The following is a 25,187-nucleotide window of genomic DNA, read 5'->3' on the forward strand; positions in this document are numbered from 1 at the left end:
GGATGGGGTGACAGGGGGTGAGTAACGCATGCCAGTCGCTGTGCCACCTAAGGGAACTGGTTGAGAACAAAGAAAAACATGTAAGAAACTCCATCATGTACTGCAGTTGTGATAGTCTGCCCTGGGAGGCAAAGATTGGTCTTCCTGGATAAGAGAACAATCATTTCAGAGAGAGAGAGAGTGACAATTCAGACCACAGAGGGAAGCATAGAGGCTTATTACTGTGAGTGAAAAGTGTATCACCCAATAAAGATGAAGTTTAGAAACCATAAAGCAAGTATTAAATACAGCAGAGGGAAGCATTGGGGCTTATTCCTGACTGCGAGGCTTGCTGTATAAATTGAACTGAATTCTGAATTTTAAGAAGCAAAACATTATAGATTTGCAGAGAAGAGTGCTTGGTATGAGGAACTGTGATGTGGTAATTTAGCGAGTAGACTATTAGAGAGTGCAAGTTGCCCCACAAGAGCTACTGCAGAATATTGCGGACATGAGAGATGAGGAGTCACAACCAGCACCACAGGTGTGCGATGCTCCACACTGTGATGGAGACAAAGAGATTGTTCCAGTAGGAAGTAAGTGCTGCTGAGCTGTTTGCCAGCAGATTGTTGCAAGTACAAAGTGTAATATTAGTTTGTTGCTGTACATTAACAGTCTACCATTGTTCAAGCCCAATATATCTAAAAGAGACTTTGTAACCATCAAGATTGTTTCCTCACAATAAGTAAATTCCCCTTGAACCATTTATGGAGTCCATATGCATGACTTTCACTATCCCTGATTATGGAAACTACTCTGTCTAGTGTTAACTAGTGTTGAGCGATACCGTCCGATACTTGAAAGTATCGGTATCGGAAAGTATCGGCCGATACCGGCAAAGTATCGGATCCAATCCGATACCGATACCCGATACCAATACAAGTCAATGGGACTCATGTATCGGACGGTATCCCTGATGGTTCCCAGGGTCTGAAGGAGAGGAAACTCTCCTTCAGGCCCTGGGAACCATATTAATGTGTAAAAGAAAGAATTAAAATAAAAAATATTGCTATACTCACCTCTCCGACGCAGCCTGCACCTTACCGAGGGAAGCGGCAGCGTTCTTTGTTTAAAATTTGCGCTTTTCTTTCCTTTACGTGAAGTCCCGGCTTGTGATTGGTTGCGTGCCGCCCATGTGGCCGGGACGCAACCAATCACAGCAAGCCGTGACGTAATTTCAGGTCCTTCAGGATTTTAAAATTACGTTCCGGCGTTGTGATTGGTTGCGTCGCAGTCACATGGGCGACGCAACCAATCACAGCAAGCCGTGACGTAATTTTAGGTCCTTCAGGATTTTAAAATTACGTCCCGGCTTGTGATTGGTTGCTTCGCGGTCAACCAATCACAAGCCGGGAGGCTGGACACGCGCGCATTTTAAAATGCGCGCTTGTCCAACCTCCCGTGACGTCCCGGCTTGTGATTGGTTGCTTCGCGGTCAACCAATCACAAGCCGGGTGGCTGGACACGCGCGCATTTTAAAATGCGCGCTTGTCCAGCCTCCCGGCTTGTGATTGGTTGATCGCGACGCAACCAATCACAAGCCGGAACGTCACGGGAGGCTGGACAAGCGCGCATTTTAAAGTGCGCGCGTGTCCAGCCTCCCGTGACGTCACGGCTTGTGATTGGTTGCGTCGCCCATGTGACTGCGACGCAACCAATCACAAAGCCGGGACATAATTTTAAAATCCTTAAGGACCTGAAATTACGTCACGGCTTGCTGTGATTGGTTGCGTCGCCCATGTGACTGCGACGCAACCAATCACAAAGCCGGGACTTCAAGTAAGGAAAGAAAAGCGCGAATTTTAAACAAAGAACGCTGCCGCTTCCCTCGGTAAGGTGCAGGCTGCGTCGGAGAGGTGAGTATAGCAATATTTTTTATTTTAATTCTTTCTTTTACACATTTTTACATTAATGTTGTTTCGATACCGATACCCGATATCACAAAAATATCGGATCTCGGTATCGGAATTCCGATACAGCAAATATCGGCCGATACCCGATACTTGCGGTATCGGAATGCTCAACACTAGTGTTAACCAATGCATCCATATTTATTTAAAAGAGTGTGCCACTTGACCTGGAAAACTCCTTACAGAAGCGTTGTATTAAAGGGTTGTCTGTAAAACAATATCATGGTAATGGATATGGCAAAAATACCTACCGTATATACTCGAGTATAAGCCGACCCGAGTATAAGCCGACCCCCCTAATTTTGCCACAAAAAACTGGGAAAACTTATTGACTCGAGTATAAGCCTAGGGTGGAAAATGCAGCAGCTACCGGTGAATTTCAAAAATAAAAATAGATGCTCCATACTGTTCATTATGGCCCCATAGCTGTGCCATATAGTGCTCTGCACCATTATTGCCCCATAGCTGTGCCATATAGTGCTCTGCACCGTTACTGCCCCATAGCTGTGCCATATAGTGCTCTGCACCATTATTGCCCCATAGCTGTGCCATATAGTGCTCTGCACCATTATTGCCCCATAGCTGTGCCATATAGTGCTCTGCACCATTATTGCCCCATAGCTGTGCCATATAGTGCTCTGCACCATTACTGCCCCATAGCTGTGCCATACAGTGCTCTGCACCATTACTGCCCCATAGCTGTGCCATACAGTGCTCTGCACCATTATTGCCCCATAGCTGTGCCATATAGTGCTCTGCACCATTATTGCCCCATAGCTGTGCCATATAGTGCTCTGCACCATTATTGCCCCATAGCTGTGCCATATAGTGCTCTGCACCATTACTGCCCCATAGCTGTGCCATACAGTGCTCTGCACCATTACTGCCCCATAGCTGTGCCATACAGTGCTCTGCACCATTACTGCCCCATAGCTGTGCCATATAGTGCTCTGCACCATTATTGCCCCATAGCTGTGCCATACAGTGCTCTGCACCATTACTGCCCCATAGCTGTGCCATATAGTGCTCTGCACCATTACTGCCCCATAGCTGTGCCATACAGTGCTCTGCACCATTATTGCCCCATAGCTGTGCCATATAGTGCTCTGCACCATTGCCCCATAGCTGTGCCATACAGTGCTCTGCACCGTCCATTATTGCCCCATAGGTGCGCTGCTGCTGCTGCAATAAAAATAATAAAACACATACTCACCTGTCTTGCTTGCAGCTCCTCGGCGCCATCTTCCCGGCGTCTCCCTGCACTGACTGACCAGGCAGAGGGCGGCGCGCACACTATATGCGTCATCGCGCCCTCTGCCTGAACAGTCAGTGAGGAGAGAGAGACGCCGGGAAGATGGAGACAGCGCCCGGCGTGTGGAACGAGGAGAGGTGAATATGACACTTACCTGCTCCCGGCGTCCCGCTCCTTCCCTCTGCCTGTCTTCGGTGCCGCAGCCTCTTTCTCTATCAGCGGTCACCGGCACCGCTTCATTAGAGAAATGAATAGGCGGCTCCGCCCCTATGGGAGGTGGAGCAGCCTATTCATTTCTCTAATGAGCGGTCCCACGTGACCGCTCAGGGGAAGAGGCTGCGGCACCCGGAGACCGTGGGACGGGCAGGGGGAGCGCCAGGATCGCCGGGACTAGGTAAGTATATGACAGTGCTCACCCGCCGACCCCACCACCGATCATGACTCGAGTATAAGCCGAGGGGGCACTTTCAGCCCAAAAATTTGGGCTGAAAATCTCGGCTTATACTCGAGTATATACGGTAAATGTGAAAAACTCATCTGCTGTCACACCCATCGACCAGTAACAGGCTGTCCCATTGGCGTGTGCTGGCATTGAAGCAATGATGTCACTAGTCTTCTGTCATAATACCATTGACTGTGGCTGTTAGGTGACTACAGCGGAAGAACAGTAACATCATCACTTCCTGTGCTGCCACCAAAATGTCCTGCGCTAGTTCACTATGTGTGTGTTGGGGGATGACAGCAGGTAAGTATGCCAGATTACATGCCTCTGGTAATGTTTTTAATAAGGCCACTTAATGTTTGAAGATTGGACTCAATTTTAGGATGCTTTGATTTTGAAAAGAATAAAATAAATTGAAATAAATAAATAACACTCACAACATAAACTATGTAAACATGCAATTTTCTTTCTATTTTCGTGTTCCTCTAACCAACAAAACATACATCTACCTACATCTCCATACTTAATGTGTTGTAGATCCCACTCCAAAAGCATTTGGCAGCAAGAGGATTTGCCGGTAGCCCTATCTTACTGTCTGAACCAATTCCTCTCATCCATTATTCTCCTACTGGTTTGAAAAGCTTAATGTCTAGAAGTAATGAAACAAGTGAGAAGTCATCAGGACTACATATATTACATGTGTCAATTTTGTGAGTCAGCTTGAGTGGTTTTGATTACACTGGTCGAAGTGCCCTTGAAATAGGTGCTCCATGTACAGATTGCCGAGATGGAGAAAAAGGCACAAACAGAAAAGCTCACTGCCTATAATATATTGCAAATCAATTCATACTGTAGATAGAAAAGAGCTTCACAACACTAATAAACTAAAAGCAAAATTAATGTACATATTTTGTACCATGCAATCTCATTTACAAGGTGCTTTATAATTTACCAAGAACATTCACTACATGTCACTGATTTAAAAGGAGGCAGTTGTCTCATTCATGCTACCCAAACCACGGGCTTCATGAATCAAAGTCGGCATGATTGAAGCCACATTTATTTTTCTCAGAAATGCACTGGCTTTTCAGAGAAATTATACATTAAATGTCAGGCCGGCTCTTCCAAGCGCCACTGCAGGTGAATAAAAGGTCTCTCCCTCGTGCGTACATAGGAGGAGACCTGGCAATCACTTCTAGAAGTTGGCTGAGGACCACAACCAAGAACTAGGCTAGTCTACCTTCTCATCCACCATCTTTTCCCAGCCCTGCTAAAGGTTATTAATACGTTTGACCCTATACATTTTTAAAGTATATCTTCTTTTAAACATCAGAGCGTTTCAGAAAAAAATGTGCCTGGCTGCAATGATACAGCCAAGTTCAGATTAAAGCTGCCCACCGCATGAATCAGGGGATAGGTTCCCTATAAAAAAACATTCTTCAAAACCAAAGGTGCAGTTTTGCTCTTCATTTCTGAAGAAAACCCTTTGAATTTTCTGAAGGGAACGGCAATATTCTTGCAACACTATATGTTTTTAATATAATTTATCATATTCTAAACCAGGTAAAGATGGAGTGTAAACATTTTGGGTGAAGTTACATCTTCCTTGATGACATCATTGCTGAACTACATTGACCAACACAGCCAAGTATCTTTCTATGGGTCCATGCAAATTACCAGAAGAGGTTCTTCTACCGTGCTAACAAAATGCGATTTTTAGCAATGTGACAACATTTTTATTGTCACTAATTGAAAAGGAAAGCCTACAATTGTGACTGTATTAATTCAGTGTCAGAAGTACAGTGTGTGGCAAAGCAAAGTGTGAAGGATGCACTATGACAAATAGGCCCATGAATGTATAGCCTGACAACCTTTGGGTCTCCAGCTACTATGAAATACTAACTCCTAGCACTTATTGGCTAATCACTGTGGGTCAATCATGAGGAGCGCTTGTGTCATTGGCAGGACTTTGTTACTTTGAAGCACTGAGGTCCAGGCTTCAAATCCCACCAAGGATGAAAACCACACCAAGCTCCCCAGCAGTAAGGCTTTGTTGCCTTATGTTTTGCTGCTCCCAGATTATATAGGAAAATCCTTCTGACAGTTCGCCTTTAATGGCACTAAAAAAATAAATAAAATTTGATTTTTATTTTGGTTGCCTCAAGAAACAGTTTAAAGTGAAAAGAAAAATAACATTCTTCATAAAGATAGGAGTTCAGCATTTTCTGATATAATCAAATCCCTAGATTCCCTCTACACAACCAAAATGGGGTGTACCAAGAAGCCATAAAAATAAAAAGCTGCATCTAATCTAAGTACAGAATTGTGGGGGTCCTGACTCCATGTTTACAGGTAAATCTATGGTGAATGGTGGAACTGGGTCATAAATTAGTCGTAATATTGTAGCTTCTAAGCCACAGACCCCAAACTCCCTTCCTAGAAAGAAAGAAATGCAATGTCTTGGTTGGCTGGAAGGACTGAAAAATGGCACAGCTGAATTTCTAAACATGACAAACATTTTTTGCAAAGGATTTTATAGCAAAATTGTATAATTTGCCTGTGTAAGGAGATTGATCTATGAGGCTTTATAGACTTTTCTCTACTTTGCTTCACTTTCCACATCCTGAAACAAAATGCCCTATAGATGGCAGCGTTCGCTCAGGAACAGGAGAGGCGCCATCCCTACAAAACAAGCGAACTCTGGACAGATATCATCATTTCTATTGTAAAGCCTAATTTACAACATTTAGTTAGACTGTCATGCATTGTTCCTATAGTCACCCCCTCCCAGCTGGTCACAGTAAATGTCACTTTACATACGGTCATAGTAATGTTGTTATACACAACATTATCCATATATGTGTATATATATATATATATATATATATAAATATATATAGTCTAAATATACTCGCTACATGCACACACATTATATATATATATATATATATATATATATATATATATATATATATATATATATAAACCGGCAGCAGTTTAACCATTTTGCACTTCTTACTGATTGCGTTTGATGTTGACGTAGGTGTTTTCTAGGTGTTTACTTGAAATTGAAGGTGTTGAGCTTGTTTTCTTGTAGGCTATGCACAAATCAATTAAACCTTTCCAGCTGTGCTTATTGGGTGGTGACCCTAAACCTTCGGTTGATTACTTGGCAAAAGGCATTGCCTCCGGTGGTGAGTGTTGGACAGTCAGCAGAGTCAGAAGGTCTGGTGACCATCAACAATTCCGCAATAAAGATGCATGGTGGCTGTCATCAACAGTGTATGTAAGTTGTATAAATAGGTTACTTGGGTCACTGCCAGAGGGTCTTTATGTATTACAAATACACTGCCTTTCTCCATCTTTTTAATATATAGGTATAAACTGATATACATTGTATCTCATTAACCCTTGCCAATGATCAGGAAAAAATGAGGAAAATCCATTGTTTACTGTACTCATAAATATATAATATTATAAGAAGAATGGTTGCAGCACCATGTGCTGTGGTCTCCAGTCAGTCATGAGGGTCGGAAAGAGTCATAACTATCTACACAGTGTGAGTATTGAGAAGGGGGCGTGCTATGTATCCTGCCACCCTATAAGATACCCTGCCTATTACATCTACGGTATATGCCCACAGAAAAGAACATGAAAAGCACTGTCCTCCTAATGTCCCTAAGTTTTACTGTGATCATTTGATCAACAGGGAAATCATTCAGTGGTCTACACTTTCTGCACCTCAGCCAACATAGTACTCATTCATCTAGCTCAGCACAGAACAATATAGAGTGGTACAATGAAGACTCAGGTAGAAGGGGGAGCAGGACCTGATTTTGGGAGAGTGCAAAAAACTTTGCTATAGGAAGGAAGTTGGTTTCACTGAGAAAAAAAATTAAAAAAGATATTTATATATATATAAATATATACATACATACATACATACACACATATAAATATTACATATACACGTGTATATACACACACACAGGCACGCACACATACACACTACAGTAGTAATAACAATATCAGGTCATTTCTGGTCCTGGAGGAGTGATTTACAGTTATTGTGGATTGCTGTTAAGCTGTAGTCCTTTCTTCCACAGCACCTGCAGTCCCTAATATATCCACCCCTCTGCCCTTCACTGCCTAATAAATCTGCTCTGGTGGCCTTACCTACTTCACTTAGTGGTTCCTCATTGCTCACTTTTAACTCTCTCGCTCCATGCACCCTCACCAGTCCTGCATTCGTCCCATTTGCTTACCCATGCTTGCAGTAGTCACATCCTTCCTTTATTATCTGGCAGTTGATAATGACTTTTTGATAGACAACACTAATGATCCACATAAAGCTGAAAGTTTCCCCAATATTTAAGGTGCAACCATAACTCAGATATTGAAGGTCGGAATACAAAAGAGGGCATCAGTCAGCTTACCTGACAATGACATACATGACCAGAACGTTTCCAAAGAGCCCCACCACGCAGATCATGGAGTACAGAGCTGTGATGATGATGGCTATGATGATGGAGTTGTCCTCATGGGGAGGAAGCTCTCGCCCGTTGCACAGATAGGACTGGTTGCCATCTAGCCTGGTGGTGTTACCCAAGGAACCAACTGGACATCTCATGGCTGACAGTGAGGCATTGACACCTAGCTCAGCTGTGCTGGTGTTGAGGAAGGTGTCAGGTAGTGATAAGGAGCTGTTCATAATAATGTCCATGTTGACAGCAGCAAGAGATACTTGAAAGGTAAGACACGCTAGGATGTGAGTGCTGGATCTACAGTGCCTTCAGTCTCTCTCACATCTTCCTCCTCCTCTTCTGCTACTTCCCCCTCTCCTCCTCCTCTTTACAGTCACAGAGAGAAACCTTTCAGCCTGCTAGTAACCAAGCAATGACAGAGATGAGAGAAGAAGTGAGTGCTCTCTGCAGTAGTAATGTCCAGGTGCTGACATGACCAGGGCTGGCTGCTACCTGCTGCATCTCCAGCCTCACCACTCCTAGCTCCTGGTTACTGATCTAGCTGAGCATCTCTGGCTAGCAGAGGAGGACTGTCTGCACAGGACCAGGTTACTGCTGAGTGGTAATTGTATTACACTCCCCTGACTACAAGTCAGTAGGAACTGTGGAAGAAAAGGCAGGAACCAACTGTGTTCCCTTACATTTCTGATAGCATCACAGCAGCAGGGTCACCCAATAAACACAGGTCACCCAATAAACACATCTCCTTTCTTGCATCACCTGAACATTTAATGCTAAACCCAGTGTACTCAGCAAGCTAAGAAAAGGGTTAAATTGGCTTTCTTGCAAAGAAAGCACCTTATAAAACATCCGTCACAAAGAATTTTACATTTTTAACACTTTTCTTTCCAGGACGAACAATTTAGAGGAAGCAGTTATTGTGTCTACTGCATGCATCAGTGTTTCCCTTGGAAAGATGATAATTAGATCCGATTGTTTCTTGTTTTCTAAAGCCCATGTAAAGCAGAGATATAGGGGTCGCTGCTAGTCTTTGATCACGCGAGAATGAAGTTCTAAACTTACTGTGCACAATTAGCTATTTAAAGGGTTAAATGGATAATCTACTGAAGTCAGCACCATATGTAACATGGAAGAAGGAAAGTGTTTAGAATATTTAACACTTTCATAACAGGTTGCACAGTTATGAGGAAACTTTAAGGTTGTGTGCACATGATTCGTTTTTGATGCGTTTTTTTTTTTCCACTCGGAATTGGCCCAAAAATGCTATGAATCCTTATGCCAGCAAAGTCAATGAGAATCCTGAAATGCTGTGCACATGAACAGGATTTTTCCTTGCAGGATTTGCTGTGTGTTTAAATCTGCAGCATGTCATTTCTTTGTGCGTTTTTGCATGCGTTTTTGACCCATTGAATGGAGAGGAAAAAAACGCATGCAAAAATACACCAAAAACGCAGCGGAATTTTCCGCAGCATTTTTGCTGCCAAGAGATGCAGAATCTTTGCAGAAATTTCTGCAAGAAATTACTCAACGTGCGCACATAGCCATTAGCGTGTTTAATTAATTACCATATATAAAGATATGTTGAGACATACAGTATGTATATATCTATATACTGTATCTATCTATCATCGATAGCGAAATAGACAGAGAAAGATAGATGGATATAGTTAGATTGATATATAGAAATAGATAGGTGGACTGCAACTGTGCGATACAGAATACGAAAATAAAAACTAGAAAATCACATTGTAGAATTTTTACATAATTAAATTACATTTTATTAGTTTTTCTTTAAGAAGCCCTCCTACTCTGCACACATTACCTGTACTAATTGCACCTGTTTTAACTCGTTACCTGTATAAAAGACACCTGTCCACACAATCAATCACACCACTATGAACCTCTCCACCATGGACAAAACCAAAGAGCAACAAATTAAAAAAATTGCCGACAGCACATCAGATATATGGATGCAAGTCCTAGTTCCAATGGACCCAATGGAGAAAGTACATACCAAAAAAAGAAGTGAAGGACAGCATCAGATCCGGGTAAAATATCAAAGTTTCTTTATTGTGCCAGATGCAACGTTTCAACCATACAAGGTCTTTTTCAAACCAAAGAGATGTCTAAGGACACCAGAGACAAAAGTGTAGACCTACACAAGGCTGGGATGGGATACAGTAAAATTGTCAAGCAGCATGGTGAGAATGCAACAACTGTTGGCACAATAATTAGAACATGGAAGAAGCACAATATGACTGTCAATCTTCATCGATCTGAGGCTCCATGTAAGATCTCACCTCGTGGGGTAAGGATGATTTTGAGCAAGGTTAGGATTCAGCCCGGAACTATACAGGAGGACGAGGTTAATAACCTGAAGAGAGCTGGAACCACAGTCTCAAACATTACCATTACTAACACACTATGTCGTAATGGATTAATGTCCTGCAGGGCACACGAGATCCCACTGCTCACGCTAGCATATGTCCAGGCCTGTTTGAAGTTCTCCAATGGCCATCTGGATGATCCAGAGGAGGCATGGGAGAAGGTCATGTGGTCAGATGAGAGCAAAATAGAACTTTTTGGTTTCAACTACACCCACCGTGTTTGGAGGAAAAATCAGCATGAGTACAACCCTAAGAACACCATCCCAACTGTGAAGCATGGTGGGGGGAAACATCATACTTTGGGGGTGCTTTCCTGCAATGGGGACAGGACGACTGTACCAAATTGAAGGGAGGATAGATGTGGTCTTGTATCGTGAGATTTTGGCCATCAACCTCCTTACCTCAGTAAGAGCATAGAAGATGGGTCATGGCTGGGTGTTCCAGCATGACAATGACCTGAAACACACAGCCAGCACAAGTAGTGGCACCGTAAGAAGCATTTCAAGGTCCTGGAGAGGCCTAGCCAGTCTCCAGACCTAAACCTAATAGAAACATTTTTTGAGGGATCTGATACTCAATGTTACCCAGCAACAGCCCAGAATCCTGGCATGGGCCAAATCCCTGTTGAAGTGAGTGCAAAGTTCGTGGAAGAACTACAGAAAACGTTTGACCTCTGTAACTGCAAACAAAGGTTTCTGTACAAAATATTAAGTTCTGTTTTTTCTATTTTTGTTAAGATTGTGTCTCTCAAGTGTACCTACAATAAAAATTCCTTTCCTTGTGGGTGGGAATTGTCAGTGTATAAAATACTTATCTTCCCCACTGTATATATATATATATATATATATATATATATATATATATATATATATATATATAAACAGTACAGTTAAAATGAGGGTGCAAACACCTCACAGGCAGATACAAGTCCTTTTACATAGATTCAAAAAAAGTTGAAGCAGCGCACCATATTCAGATTTACAAAGTGCTCTTTAATAGCCCATGTGGCGATGTTTTGGTCCTGGGTACAGACCTTTCTCAAGCAGTTACAAAAGTGCATGTGCAAGATATTTAAGGCAACCTAAACATCAGGTATGTAACAGCACTGTGTACAATATGTGTAATTGTAATTATGTTTACATATAATTTACATAAGAATATTGATAGATACATTTTTATAAAGTGACATATTGTGACATATTGCAAAAATAATTGTGCAACCACATACAGTGTCCATAATATTCTTAAAAAAGATACAATTGATCGTTTAAGCCAGCTGTGTATAGTTAGTCATATTACATGACTCACCCCATCCAAAGAATAATACTTTGTGCCAAAATCTGGCGTCCTGCAACAAGTAATGCACATGTCTTTGAAAAAAAACATTGTAGATCGATAGAAAAGATCTGGTCATGCGCAATAGAGACCGGAAACCACTAAAGCGCCATCTTGGAAAAGGTAGAGGGGATGTGTGCATGCGCCACACATCGTAATTAGATACTACATCATACTGCTAGAGGCGCATGCTCAGTAGCATAAAACCAGAGCATTGAGCGCCATATGCCTTAACCTCCCCCTCTCCTTAAATCCATTATAAATCCCCCTTCCTCCCATCCCAGTTCCCTACACCCCTCATTGTCCTCCTCTCCCCGCTTCCCATTATTGCCCTCTTCCACACCCTCATGATTCCCCTCTTCACCACCTCCATTATTGCTTTCTCCCCACCACCCCATTATTTCCCATTCCACTACTTCCATCATTGCCTCCTCCCCCACCACCCCATCATTGTCCTTTCCACAGCCATCATCATTGTCTTCTCCCCACCACACCATCATTATCCTTTCCACTGCCACCATCATTGCCTTCTCCCCCACCACCCCATCATTACCCATTCCACAACCTCTATAATTTCCTCCTCCCCCACCACCCCATCATTGTCCTTTCCACTGCCATCAACATTGTCTTCTCCCCACCACCCCATCATTGCCTTTTCCCCACCACCCCATCATTACCCATTCCACATCTCCATCATTTCCTCCTCCCCACCACCCATCATTGTCCTTTCCACCATCATCATCATTGTCTTCTCCCCACCACACCCTTCATTGCCTTCTCCCCCACCACCCCATCATTACCCATTCAAGCACCTTCATTATTTCTTCCCACCACCCCATCTTTGTCCATTCCACCACCATCATCATCGTCTTCTCCCCACCATCCCTATCATTGCCTTCTCCCCACCACCAAATCATTACCCATTCCACCACCTCCATCATTTCCTCCTCCCCCACCACCCCATCATTACCCATTTCACAACTTCCATCATTTCCTCCTCACAACCATCCACATCATTGCCCTTTCCACCACCACCATCATTGTCTTTTCCCCACCACCCCATCATTGCCCATTACACCACCTCCATCATTTCCTCCTCCCCCACCCCTATCAATGCCCTCTCCATCAACCCAATCATTGCCTTCTGCCCCATTGCCCCCATCATTGCTCTCTCTGTCAACCCAATCATTGCCTCCTGCCCCATCACCCCCATCATTGCCCTCTCCTCCACCTACACAGACACACAGCACATTCACCTCTCTGCACACATACACAGCACCATTCACCTCTCTGAATACACACACACAGACACACACAGCACCATTCACCTGTCTGCATACACACACACAGCACCATTCACCTCTCTGCATACACACACAGACACACACATCACCATTCACCTCTCTGCATATACACACAGCACCATTCACCTCTCTGCATTTACACACACAGCACCATTCACCTCTCTGCATACACATACACACACACACACACTTCACCTCTGCGCATGGTATTGTGAAGCTGCACCATTGCCAGCAGCTTCCTGCCTCGCACAGCCGTGGTGCTGAATGATGATGTCATTCAGCCGCTGCTATGAGACATGAAGTGTGGGCAGGAAGCTGGATGGATCCATTCCCTGCAACTCCGCTCCATTGCCATTTTCTCTTGCAGGCAGTGGAGCTGAAGTACTTGCTGTCTGCCCACCGCACATAAGGGCAATCTGGCCAGGGCCCCCCGGAACCTCAGGGCCAGATAAACTGGCCAGATTGCCCTCATTATTAGACACCCTGCAGAGACCCCCCAGAGCCTCCAGGCCCAGGTGCAGCCACATCGGTGGAACTGGCGGTATGTCCGCCCATGCGCTAGAGGAGCATGCTCAGTAGCATTAACCGATGCGATGAGTGCCATATGCCTTAAAGGCAAACAATTTTAAAATAAAAAATGCACTGATTTAATTTTAAACTGAAAAGAAATCACAGTGTATGCCTCTAATGGGACTGTGGAGAAATGATTAATTGGAAAAATATTTGATCCATAAGCTAGATGAACATTGGTACAGAAACATAGTGGAGCAGATAACCCGTTGACCAAAGGAGACATTTTGGCTGAGGTACCCCTATATGGGGCAACCCCTCCAATTGTCAATCCAAATGTTCTTAGCTAGCACATATATTTTTTATTACCAAAATTTCAACCATTAGCGTCCCCTAATGCCAAAACATATATGATAATGATGTCTTCTTTATAGCGCTGCATCAAAAAATTCTATATAAGGCATCAAAAATTGATAATGGGATGAGTCATGGTCACAGAAACCAACTGTGGCACAACACGATCTAAAAAAAGAAGAAAAAGAAAATTAGAAAAAAAAATAGTTGCCAAACAATAACAGCTAAAAATCAAGCAAAAATACAATTGAGAACAAAGGGCAAGCCACAGACTTATAGAGTAACACCTAATTTGAATCAATGTTTCAACCAAAAGGTTTCCACGTATTCAGTCTCCTGGTTCAATGAACACATGCGGAATCACCGCAAAAGCCGGCAGCTCTTTGGACAGAGCAGACATGATTTGCGTCCAAAGTACTGCTAATTCTGAAGGTGGAAACATACCCTTAAGGTCATTTCACATAAAGTGTTAATATTTTTTTGTAACTAGCTGTTGATTCTAAGTCAAGAAGGGGTTTATTAGCCCCTTATCAATGAACACCATACACGTAAGGTGGCCATTAGTGATGAGCGAGTATGCTCATTGCTTGGGTTTCCCCGAGCAGTCTTTGGATGTGCTCGGAGATTTAGTTTTTGTGGAAGCAGCTGCATGATTTATGACTACTAGACAGCTTGAATACATGTGGGGATTCCCTAACAAACAGGCAACCCCCACATGTACTCAGGCTGGCTAGCAGCCGTAAATCATGCAGCTGCGTCAACAAAAACTAAATCTCCGAGCATGTACAAATACTCGGAGATCACCCGAGCGTGCTCAGAGAAAACCCGAGCAACGAGTATTCTCGCTCAACACTACTGGCCATGTGTTATCAATGTATGGAGCAGGCTCAAGAGCTAATACTCCTGCATGTAGTGAGGATATTGACTGAATTACATAGTCAGAACCTGAAAGTAACTAATGCTATCTGAACAAGCTCCAACTGACTAAGTGTAAACTTTTAAACGCACCCATCAACCAATAAAACAGCATTTAAAAGTCTTCAAAATAGCATATGTGCGGTGCAAATTGGTTGTTGGCATCCAGGAATATTTTTAAATGGTGGCTCCTTTTGGGAAGAGTCACATTTATTCACTCGGGGAATAACTGTAATGGCTGTATGGATTGCAGACACACTTAAGCCCTGGAGCTTAAGGGGGAGGGGGAGGGCAAAAGTTCCTTTTTATCTATATGGGAAGACCAATACGATTAAACAGCTGTGATAGCTGGGGGCCCTGTTGGAGATTTTGTATTGTGACCTACGAGCCAAAGTCCTCCATCATAGTATTGCAATGAACCTGAGGAGATCCTAATTTCACAATATGCAAAAATACTAAAGTGTTGCAATATATTGTAGGATTGATAAAATGAGCTAAGAGCGTAAAATGAATAATTTTGAAAATGTAACAAAAAATAATCCTTTCCCAATCTGAAAATGAAAAAACTATAAAAATATCTATAAAAAGTAGATCTTTATATTTATATAAGATAATTTAACCCATAACAAACACTGTACAAAAAGACCAATTTATCCAATAATGTCCATATTCTGCAGAAAATGCCACTTCAAATCAATATGTTTACTCAAATTCGAACTGACATGACCCATGGCCGAACCATTATATTAGAAAATATTCTTTATTAGAATATTATTTTTTTGGGTGAGGGGGATGCCGGATCTATTCTGAGCGATGTGCCTCCACATGCAAAGTTAGGTAATATTATATTAATATTATTAATAGTGTTGTTTGTAATATACCAGTATATATGAAGTTCTTTTCTGATTATAGCCATCTGTGTAAGGTATTTGTGGGTTGGTTTTCTCCTAATGTATATTTAATATTACTGATATGTTAACTTGACCATATGGTTTGCTTTCCAAAATGGCTTTTTCATCTTTGTGATCTTGATTTGCATTGTGCTTTGGACTTATTTTAATACTTTTGATATTGACATACTATATATACTAGTGTATAAGAGTTTTTCAGCTCATTTTTTGTGCTGAAAATGCCCCCTCGGCTTATACATGAGTCATTGTCCCTGTTTATCGTGGGAGAGGGGAGCGGTAGAGCAGCGGGTCACAGGAGGCAGGACCCATTGGCTGCGGCTAAAGCCTGTGTCCGCTGCTAAAGATAAATGAATATTCACTGCACTGGCAATGAATAGTAATTTCTCTTATAGCAGCGTGCACACATTTACAGCCGCAGTAGCCGGCTTCCAGCAGCTGCTGGCCTCTAACAGGTGTCCACTCATTAACCCTAGAATGCGTGACCATAGAAATCTACACTATTACGTACCTGGGGCCTTTGAGGCCTGTTTTCAAATAACATGGAATAACTCAAAAAATTTTTTTTTTCAAAGTTATTTGAAAGTAAGCATGCATTCCCACTAGCTCTGGGGTCCGCCTGGACGGGATTTTGTAATGGATCTGACCTCCTGGTGACCCCGGCTAAGGCTGGTAGAACGCGTACCTGGGGCCTCGCAGGCCTGTCAGGTTACTTTTTTATTATTTTCTGTAAAACTACTTTAGTTACAATTTTGAAACTCTAGGTATTCCTCAGCTATATAGTTGTTAGTAATTTCCAGTTGTTCGTATATTTTTATGTTATAGGCATTTCGTATAGCAACGCTTTTTTTGTGACTACCCCATATTCACGTACCTGGGGCCTTTTAGGCCTGTGCGCAAATAACATGGAATAACTCAAATAAAAATACTTTTCAAAGTTTATTTTAAATTTGTAAAGTAAGGATGCATTCCCACTAGCGCTGGGGTCCACCAGGAGGGGATCCGTAATGGATCTGACCTCCTGGTGACCTCAGCTAAGGCTGGTGGAATCCCGGCATTCCATCAGCCTTAGCTGGAGTTACCAGGAGGTCAGATCCATTATGGATCCCATTCTGGTGAACCCCAGCGCTACTTGGAACATAGCCTAAGATGTGTATAATTCCCAAAAAAAATTATGTACATAAAACAACAAAAATGTAACTAAACGGGCACGCCCAATATATTCACTCAGTACAATTTTTTATCATGGATACATTTTTTCTTATAAAAAGTTTTTACATAAAGTCTGTAGCAAACTTGGTGCAGGAATATTTATTTTCCACTTTACATATTCCCCCGACAATTCTTGCATATTATTTTTTCTTCAGAATGTTCCCTGCACACATTTTGTCCGCAAGTAGAACAGAAACGCTCCGATTTTCTTTCCTTCTTTGCTGGACAAATATAGCAGCGCTTTCTTTTTTTTTCTCTTTGCTCTGGCTGTTCCTGAAAGCATATTCCACATCGGATCATTGCCTCTGTAATTTGCCTTGATAAGCATTTTGTGCTGCTTCTCTCTAGCATAGTAGGCATCAAAAGTTCATAACAAAGTTCTGTCAAAAATATACGTCTATTGTCCTTCCTGTTGGCATGGAATTCTGGATTAGTTTGACAATAAACAATATAGCTATTGAGGGATGACACATCAAGGATATTGGAAAAAAGGGCAACAGGCCAACGTTTAGTCTGCCTTTTACATGAATATTCAGTAATCATTTCGTCCATCTTGTCGACACCTCCTTTTGTCTTATTATAATGATGTATAATTTCAGGTTTTTGTTTCCTGTCATTGGTGTCAATACTTTCATCGTGATGCATTGTGCTCAGTAATATCACAGACTTTTCTTTCTTGGCTTTATAGGACACCATTGTTGCCTCATTGCAGAAACCGAATACACTCTCGTAGATTGGTCGCTGTGCATTGTGCTTCATTATTGGTGGAATTTCGCGGCGGTTTGGTCTCATTGTACCAACAAGTGTTAGTTGTTTCTGAAGCAAAAAACTGGCCAGTTCTAAATTAGTAAAATAATTATCCATAGTGATATTTTTTCCAGGATGGAAAATTGGTAAAGCTAGTGTTTTCACTATGTTGGAACATAGATCTTTCTGGACTGGAGCGTCAGCTTCTTTTCCACAGTAAATCATGCCATTCATCCCATAATAAGTTGCTGAATCGCACATCCAGAAAATTTTTATGCCGTATTTAGCTGGCTTACTGGGCATATATTGGATAAATTTGCAACGTCCCCTAAAGGCAAGAAGTTGTTCGTCCACTGTCACATATTCGCTAGAATTATAAAGTTTGTAACAGTTCTTGATAAAAAGATTCCATATATAGCTAATAGGCGCTAATTTATCGGTTGCCAACCTCACAGGCCGAGTTCTCTTTTTATCAAAACGAATGCATCTCCGAATAGCCTCAAATCTATCTACGGACATAGTGGCTTTGTAATGTGGATCTGCAAATGGGTTCAGAAATAACTCTCTGATTGGCACATCATATGATTTAGTCGACCCTGCCAGAAGAGTAAGGCCAATATAGGCATATAGTTCCTCTTTAGTTAAATTTTTCCAAGTTTTTTTTTTTTCCGAAGCAATACGTTTACCTTCCACATTCGTACACAAAACTACCTCATCTGCAATATCATCTGAAACAAATTTACTGAAAACATCTTTTTTGGACATGAATTGGGAAATTCCGACAGCTCCTTGAGGAACTCTAATAATGTTATGTGATGGGGTGCGTGCATGAGCCACAGCAGTACTGTTCCAAAAAACATTTGTTTTAGATGTTCTACTTGCACATTCTGCTGGATCCATTACTTCTTCATCATCTGAGGAATCGCTGGACGATGAAGTTGATACATTAGCTGGTGGAATATACTCTTCATCTGTTATGACCCCAATGGCAGAGGGTCTCAGGAATCAATACCAAGTCTGCAAACACAAAAAACCAGCTCATAGGGCAGTGGTAACTGGGCTGACCATATATCTAATCCTAGCACCACAAATAGAAGTAGCCGGGGAACGTGCCTACGTTGGTTCTAGACGTCTCGCGCCAGCCGTAGAACTAACTAACCCTAGAAGGGAAAAAGAAAGACCTTTCTTGCCTCCAGAGAAAAGACCCCAAAAGTTGGATACAAGCCCCCAACAAATAATAACGGTGAGGTAAGAGGAAAAGACAAACATAAGAATGAGCTAGGTATTTAGCAAAGAGAGGCCCACTAGCTAATAGCAGAATATAGTAAGATAACTTATATGGTCAGCAAAAACCCTATTAAAATATCCACGCTGGATATTCAAGAACCCCCGAACCGTCTAACGGCCGGGGGGAGAACACCAGCCCCCTAGAGCTTCCAGCAAGGTCAGAAATCACATTTAGTACAAGCTGGACAAAAATAGTAGCAAAGCAAGTAACTCAAAAAACAAAGAAGCAAGACTTAGCTTAATTTTGCAAGAGCCAGGACCAGCAGACAGGAGCAACAGAAGGATCTGATTACAACGATGCCAGGCACTGGACTAAGGATACAGGAAGTTAATATAGCGACACCCCTGGACTAACGACCCAGGTGAGTGCCAAACAGAAAAAAGACAATCCCAGAGTCATACCACTAGTGACCACAAGAGGGAGCCAAAAAGTCTAATTCACAACATCATCCGACAAAGAAATGTCACTGTCTTCATCACTATTGAAAATAATCGCCTCAATTTCTTGGACAGTCAATCCCCTTGATGTAGACTGTGCCATTGTAATCTTAGAGGTGAGTAAACTAAAATGAAAAGTAAAAAATAAAGATTACAATCAGGCTTGTGCACTATACACTGTGTGTGCTAAGACTTTGTTAGTGTTTGTGTGCTTAGAGTAAAGTACAGCCCCCCTACTCTTACCTTCAACAGATCACTTTCTTGTAAGTGCAGTAGAAGCCTCTGGTTTTGGAGCTCAGAAAGGTTCTTTGTTACAGACCAAAGAAAGCTGACTTCTTCCTCCCAAAGTCTCTCCAGCAACTAGGATTTTGGACTAAAGGACCTGTACTGACATCATAATCACGTTACTTTGTGAGGGGAAACTCCCTTCCAGGATCACATTACCATGTCAGGCAGAATCCACACTCTTCCCAGCAACAGCCATCGACCAATAGTCATAAAGACTGAGTCATAAGTTCTTCCCCAACAACAGTACAGACAAAAAGACTGAGGAGTACATGTAAACCAAAGCAGGCCTCAAAGGCCCCAGGTACGTGAATCTGGGGTAGTCACAAAAAAAGTGTTGCTATACGAGATGCCTATAACATAAAAATATATGAACAACTGGATATTACTAACAACTATATACTTGAGGATTACCTTGAGTTTCAAAATTCTAACTAATGTAGTTTTACAGATAATAGAAAACAAGTAACCTAGCAGGCCTGCGAGGCCCCAGGTACGCGTTCTAGGGTTAAGGTAATGAATATTCACCACTCCCATAGGCATGGAGAGAGGTGAATATTCATTACCTTAATGAGCAGAGACAAGTGATCACCTGGACGCAGGAGCTGCTGGAAGCCAGAACGACATGCTGCGAGGGAGCACAGGGAAGTTAAGTAGGATGTTTTTTTAAGCTTTTCTCATGGGGGGCCATGCATACCAGGATGGGGATGAGGAACCACACATACAAGGATGGGAATAATGAGCCATACATACAAGGATGGGAATAAGGGGCCATGCGTATAAGGATGGGAATAAGGAGCCATGCATACAAGGATGGGAATAAGAAGCCATGCATACAAGGATGGGAATAAGAAGCCATGCAGACAAGGATGGGAAGAAGGAGCCATGTGAACAAGGATGGGAAGAAGGAGCCATACATACAAGATGGCAAAAAGGAGCCATGTGTACAAGGATGGAAATAAGGAGCCATGTGTACAAGGATGGAAATAAGGAGCCATGAATACAAGGATGAGAATAAGGAGCCATGCAGACAAGGATGGGAATAAGGAGCCATGCAGACAAGGATGGGAATAAGGAGTCATGCATACAAGGATGGGAATAAGGAGCCATGTGTACACGAATGGGAATAAAGAGCTATGCATACAAGGTTTGTATGAGGAACCATGCGTACAAGGATGGGAATAAGTAGCTATGCATACAAGGATGGGGATGAGGAACCATGCATACCAGAATAGGGATTAGGGGACTTTGCATACCCGGCTTATATGTGAGTCAATAAGTTTTCCCAGGCAAAATTAGGTGCCTCGGGTCATACTCGGGTCAACATGAGTAAATACGGTATACATACAATGCTAAATTAATATCACTCATGATGAAACCATTGTACTAGATATTTGTTCTGTGTATAATATTATATGTGAGGTCACTAGACACAGATTGGTGCATATATCGCATTCTTCTTATTTGTTTACCCACAAAAAAGTGCATGATATATACATTGCTCAAAAAAATAAAGATAAAGGGAACACTTAAACAACAGAATATAACTCCAAGTAAATCAAACTTCTGTGACATCAAACTGTCCACTTAAGGCCCCGTCTCACATAGCGAGATCGCTAGCGAGATCGCTGCTGAGTCACAAGTTTTGTGACGCAACAGCGACCTCCATAGCGATCTCGCTATGTGTGACACGTACCAGCGATCAGGCCCCTGCTGCGAGATCGCTGGTCGTGTCGGAATGGCCTGGACCTTTTTTTGGTCGTTGAGGCCCCGCTGACATCGCTGAATCGGTGTGTGTGACACCGATCCAGCGATGTCTTCACTGGTAACCAGGGTAAACATCGGGTTACTAAGCGCAGGGCCGCGCTTAGTAACCCGATGTTTACCCTGGTTACCAAAAAAAACAAACAGTACATACTCGCCTTTCGGTGTCCAGGTCCCTTGCCGTCTGCTTCCTGCTCTGACTGAGCCGCCGTACAGTGAGAAGTGAGAGCACAGCGGTGACGTCACTGCTGCTCTCACTTCTCACTGTACGGCCGGATCTCAGTCAGAGCAGGAAGCAGACGGCAAGGGACCTGGACACCGAAAGGCGAGTATGTACTGTTTGTTTTTTTTGGTAACCAGGGTAAACATCGGGTTACTAAGCGCGGCCCTGCGCTTAGTAACCCGATGTTTACCCTGGTTACCCGGGTGCTGCAGGGGGACTTCGGCATCGTTGAAGACAGTTTCAACGATGCCGAAGTCGTTCCCCTGATCGTTGGTCGCTGGAGAGAGCGGTCTGTGTGACAGCTCCCCAGCGACCACACAGCGACTTACCAACGATCACGGCCAGGTCGTATCGCTGGTCGTGATCGTTGGTAAATCGCTTAGTGAGACGGGGCCTTTAGGAAGCAACACTGTTTGACAATCAATTTCACATGCTGTTGTGCAAATGGAGTAGACAACAAATGGAAATTATTGGCAATTATCAAGACACACTCAATAAAGGAGTGGTTCTGCAGGTGGGGACCACAGACCACATCTCATTACCGATGCTTTCTGGCTGATGTTTTGGTCACTTTTGAATGTCGGTTGTGCTTTCACACTCATGGTAGCATGAGAAGGACTCTACAACCCACACAAGTGGCTCAGGTAGTGCAGCTCATCCAGGCTGGCACATGAATGCGAGCTGTGGCAAGGTTTGCTGTGTCTGTCAGGTTAGTGTCCAGAGGCTGGAAGCGCTACCATGAGACAGGCCAGTACACCAGGAGACATAGAGGTGGCCGTAGGAGGGCAACAACCCAGCAGCAGGACCACTACCTCAGACTTTGTGCAAGGAGGAACAGGAGTAGCACTGCCAGAGCCCTGCAAAATGACCTCCAGCAGGCCACAAATGTCCATGTGTTTGCACAAACGGTTAGAAACCGACTCCATGAGGATGGTCTGAGTGCCCTATGTCCACAGATGGGGTTGTGCTCACAGCCCAACACTGTGCAGGATGCTTGGCATTTGCCACAGAACACCAGGATTGGCAAATTTGCCACTGGTGCCCTATGCCCTTCACAGATGAAAGTAGGTTCACACTGAGCACATGTGACAGACATGACAGAATCTGGAGATGCTGTGGAGAGCAATTTTCTGCCTGCAACATCCTTCAGCATGACCAGTTTGGCACTGGGTCAGTAATGGTGAGGGGTGGCATTTCTTTGGAGCGCCGCACAGCCCTCCATGTGCTTACAAGAGGTAGCCTGACTGCCATTGGGTACCGAGATGAGATCCTCAGACCCCTTGTGAGACCATATGCTGGTGCGGTTAGCCCTGAGTTCCTCCTAATGCAGGACAATGCCAGACCTCATGTGTCTGGAGTATGTCAGCAGTTCCTGCAAGATGAAGGCATTGAAGCTATGGATTGGCCTGCCTGTTCCCCCAACCTGAATCAGATTGAACACATCTGGGACATCATGTCTCGGCCCATCCACCAACATCACGTTGCACCACAGACTGTCCAGGAGTTGGCGGATGCTTTAGTCCAGGCCTGGGAGGAGATCTCTCAGAAAACCATCTGCCGCCTCATCAGGAGCATGCCCAGGCATTGTAGCAAGGTCATACAGGCATGCGGAGACCACACACACTACTGAGCATCATTTCCTTGTCTTGAGGCATTTCCACTGAAGTTGGATAAGCGTGTAACTCCACCTTGATTTTTAGCATCCTTCCAACTCCAGACATCCGTGGGATATTAGTTGTAATTTACGTTAATAATTTTTAGGTTTTATTGTTCTCAACATATTCCACTATGGAATGAATAAAGATTCACAACTGGAATATTTAATTCAGTTTTATCTAGGATGTGAGATTTTGTTGTTCCCTTTATTTGTTTGAGCAATGTATATGGTAGTATAATCGCAGGAGTGATCAGCTCAGCACCCCCCCACACTAGGCACATGTAACAGCATATATTGTGGCTTCTATTTAATATAATGGTTCTCTTCATTCAACCATTGGTCATGTCAGTCCAAATTTGATCAAATGTAAAAAAATATTATGTGAGAACTAGAGTTGAGCGACTTTTACTTTTTTCGAATCGAGTCGGGTTTCGCGAAACCCGACTTTGTCAAAAGTCGGGTCGGGTGAAATCGGCCGATTATTGCGAAAAGTCGGGGGCCGACTGAAACACGAAACCCAATGCAAGTCAATGGGGAATCAAAGTCGGCAGTGAGTGGAGGACAGGAAAACACCTACCGTGCCCATTTTAATGCCAAAAACATCAATTCTTATTACTTAAGCTTGTCAATCTTAATTTACTTTATACTAATAGTTAGGCATTGAAAACTGGGGGTCAGTTGGCTAAAGTTGTAGGGGGGTAGGGCTGGCTCAAGAATTTCTTGGGCCCAGGAAACGCAGAATACGTCACGGTGGTGGATCAGGGAGAGGTAAGTATTTCAACTTTGCAAGTGCTGTGATCCTGAGCAACCAGGGGGGCCACTCATTGGCACTGGCACAGGGCCCCTCATAGTACGGCTGTGTGTTTGACGGCGGGTGGCGCCTCCCACTGGCAGAGACACTTTTGCATACTATGAGGGGCCATGTGCCAGTGATGTCGCCAACGAGTATGCCCCCCCACCTGACGAAGGAACATGCACTTTCATCTGCACCTTCCTCTTTGTCCCCATGTAAGGTGGTATAGTATGCGGGAAAGGGAACCTGACTTTGAGCAGGGTCAGATTCTGGCTGTGTAGAGTGCAAGGGGAATGTAGTGGTCTGGGTCAATGTACCAGCAGACTCATCTAGCAGTGGCTGGGCAATGGGCAGGATGAAAAAGAAACACAGATATAGGCCCAAATAATAAAGTAGGCTAAATGCAGTTCAAAATTGTTAACAGGACTAAACAGGCGGCATTGCTTTGTTCAGTGGAGGAAAACTGTAATGAGTGGCAGACACAGTTAGTAGGCCCAAATAATAAAGTAGGCTAAATGCAGTTCAAATGTGGTAACAGGACTAAACAGGCGGCTTTGCTTTGTTCAGTGGAGGAAAACTGTAATGAGTGGCAGACACAGTTAGTAGGCCCAAATAATAAAGTGGGCTAAATATCTGCCAAAAAATTGTTCATAAATAAACAGGTGGCATAGCTAGGTACAGGGGTGGGCTCCTCTGCTGAGTAGCAGACAGTGGTAGTAGGTGCAAAGTATTAACTGGTCTAAATGGAGGCCAGGGCACCTGTATATTTTAACTATCATCTATCATTTCAACAAATTTGTATTGGCAGTGCCATTGAAGGATTTAACAGCACAGACTACACAGTGGTGGAGCAGGGAGAGGTAAGTATTGCAAGTGGTAGAGCACTGTTCGAGCTGGGGGGGAACACTCTCTCGTGGGCGGCGGTACTGGCACAGCGCCCC

General features: G+C 43.3%; 1 protein-coding gene across 1 annotated transcript in view; it reads right to left on the reverse strand.

Annotated features, from left to right (window-relative positions):
• Nucleotides 1-8,704, reverse strand: part of OPRM1 (opioid receptor mu 1) — a 243,897-nt gene extending 235,193 nt beyond the window's left edge. Inside the window, exon 1 of the mRNA XM_077283112.1 lies at nt 8,080-8,704. Within this exon, the coding sequence (XP_077139227.1) occupies nt 8,080-8,366 (287 nt within the window). The 5' untranslated portion in view covers nt 8,367-8,704. The remainder of the gene's footprint in view (nt 1-8,079) is intronic.
• Nucleotides 8,705-25,187: the final 16,483 nt, after the last annotated feature.

Source organism: Ranitomeya variabilis, chromosome 2 (genome assembly GCF_051348905.1).
Source record: "Ranitomeya variabilis isolate aRanVar5 chromosome 2, aRanVar5.hap1, whole genome shotgun sequence".
Taxonomy (NCBI): Eukaryota; Metazoa; Chordata; class Amphibia; order Anura; family Dendrobatidae; genus Ranitomeya; species Ranitomeya variabilis.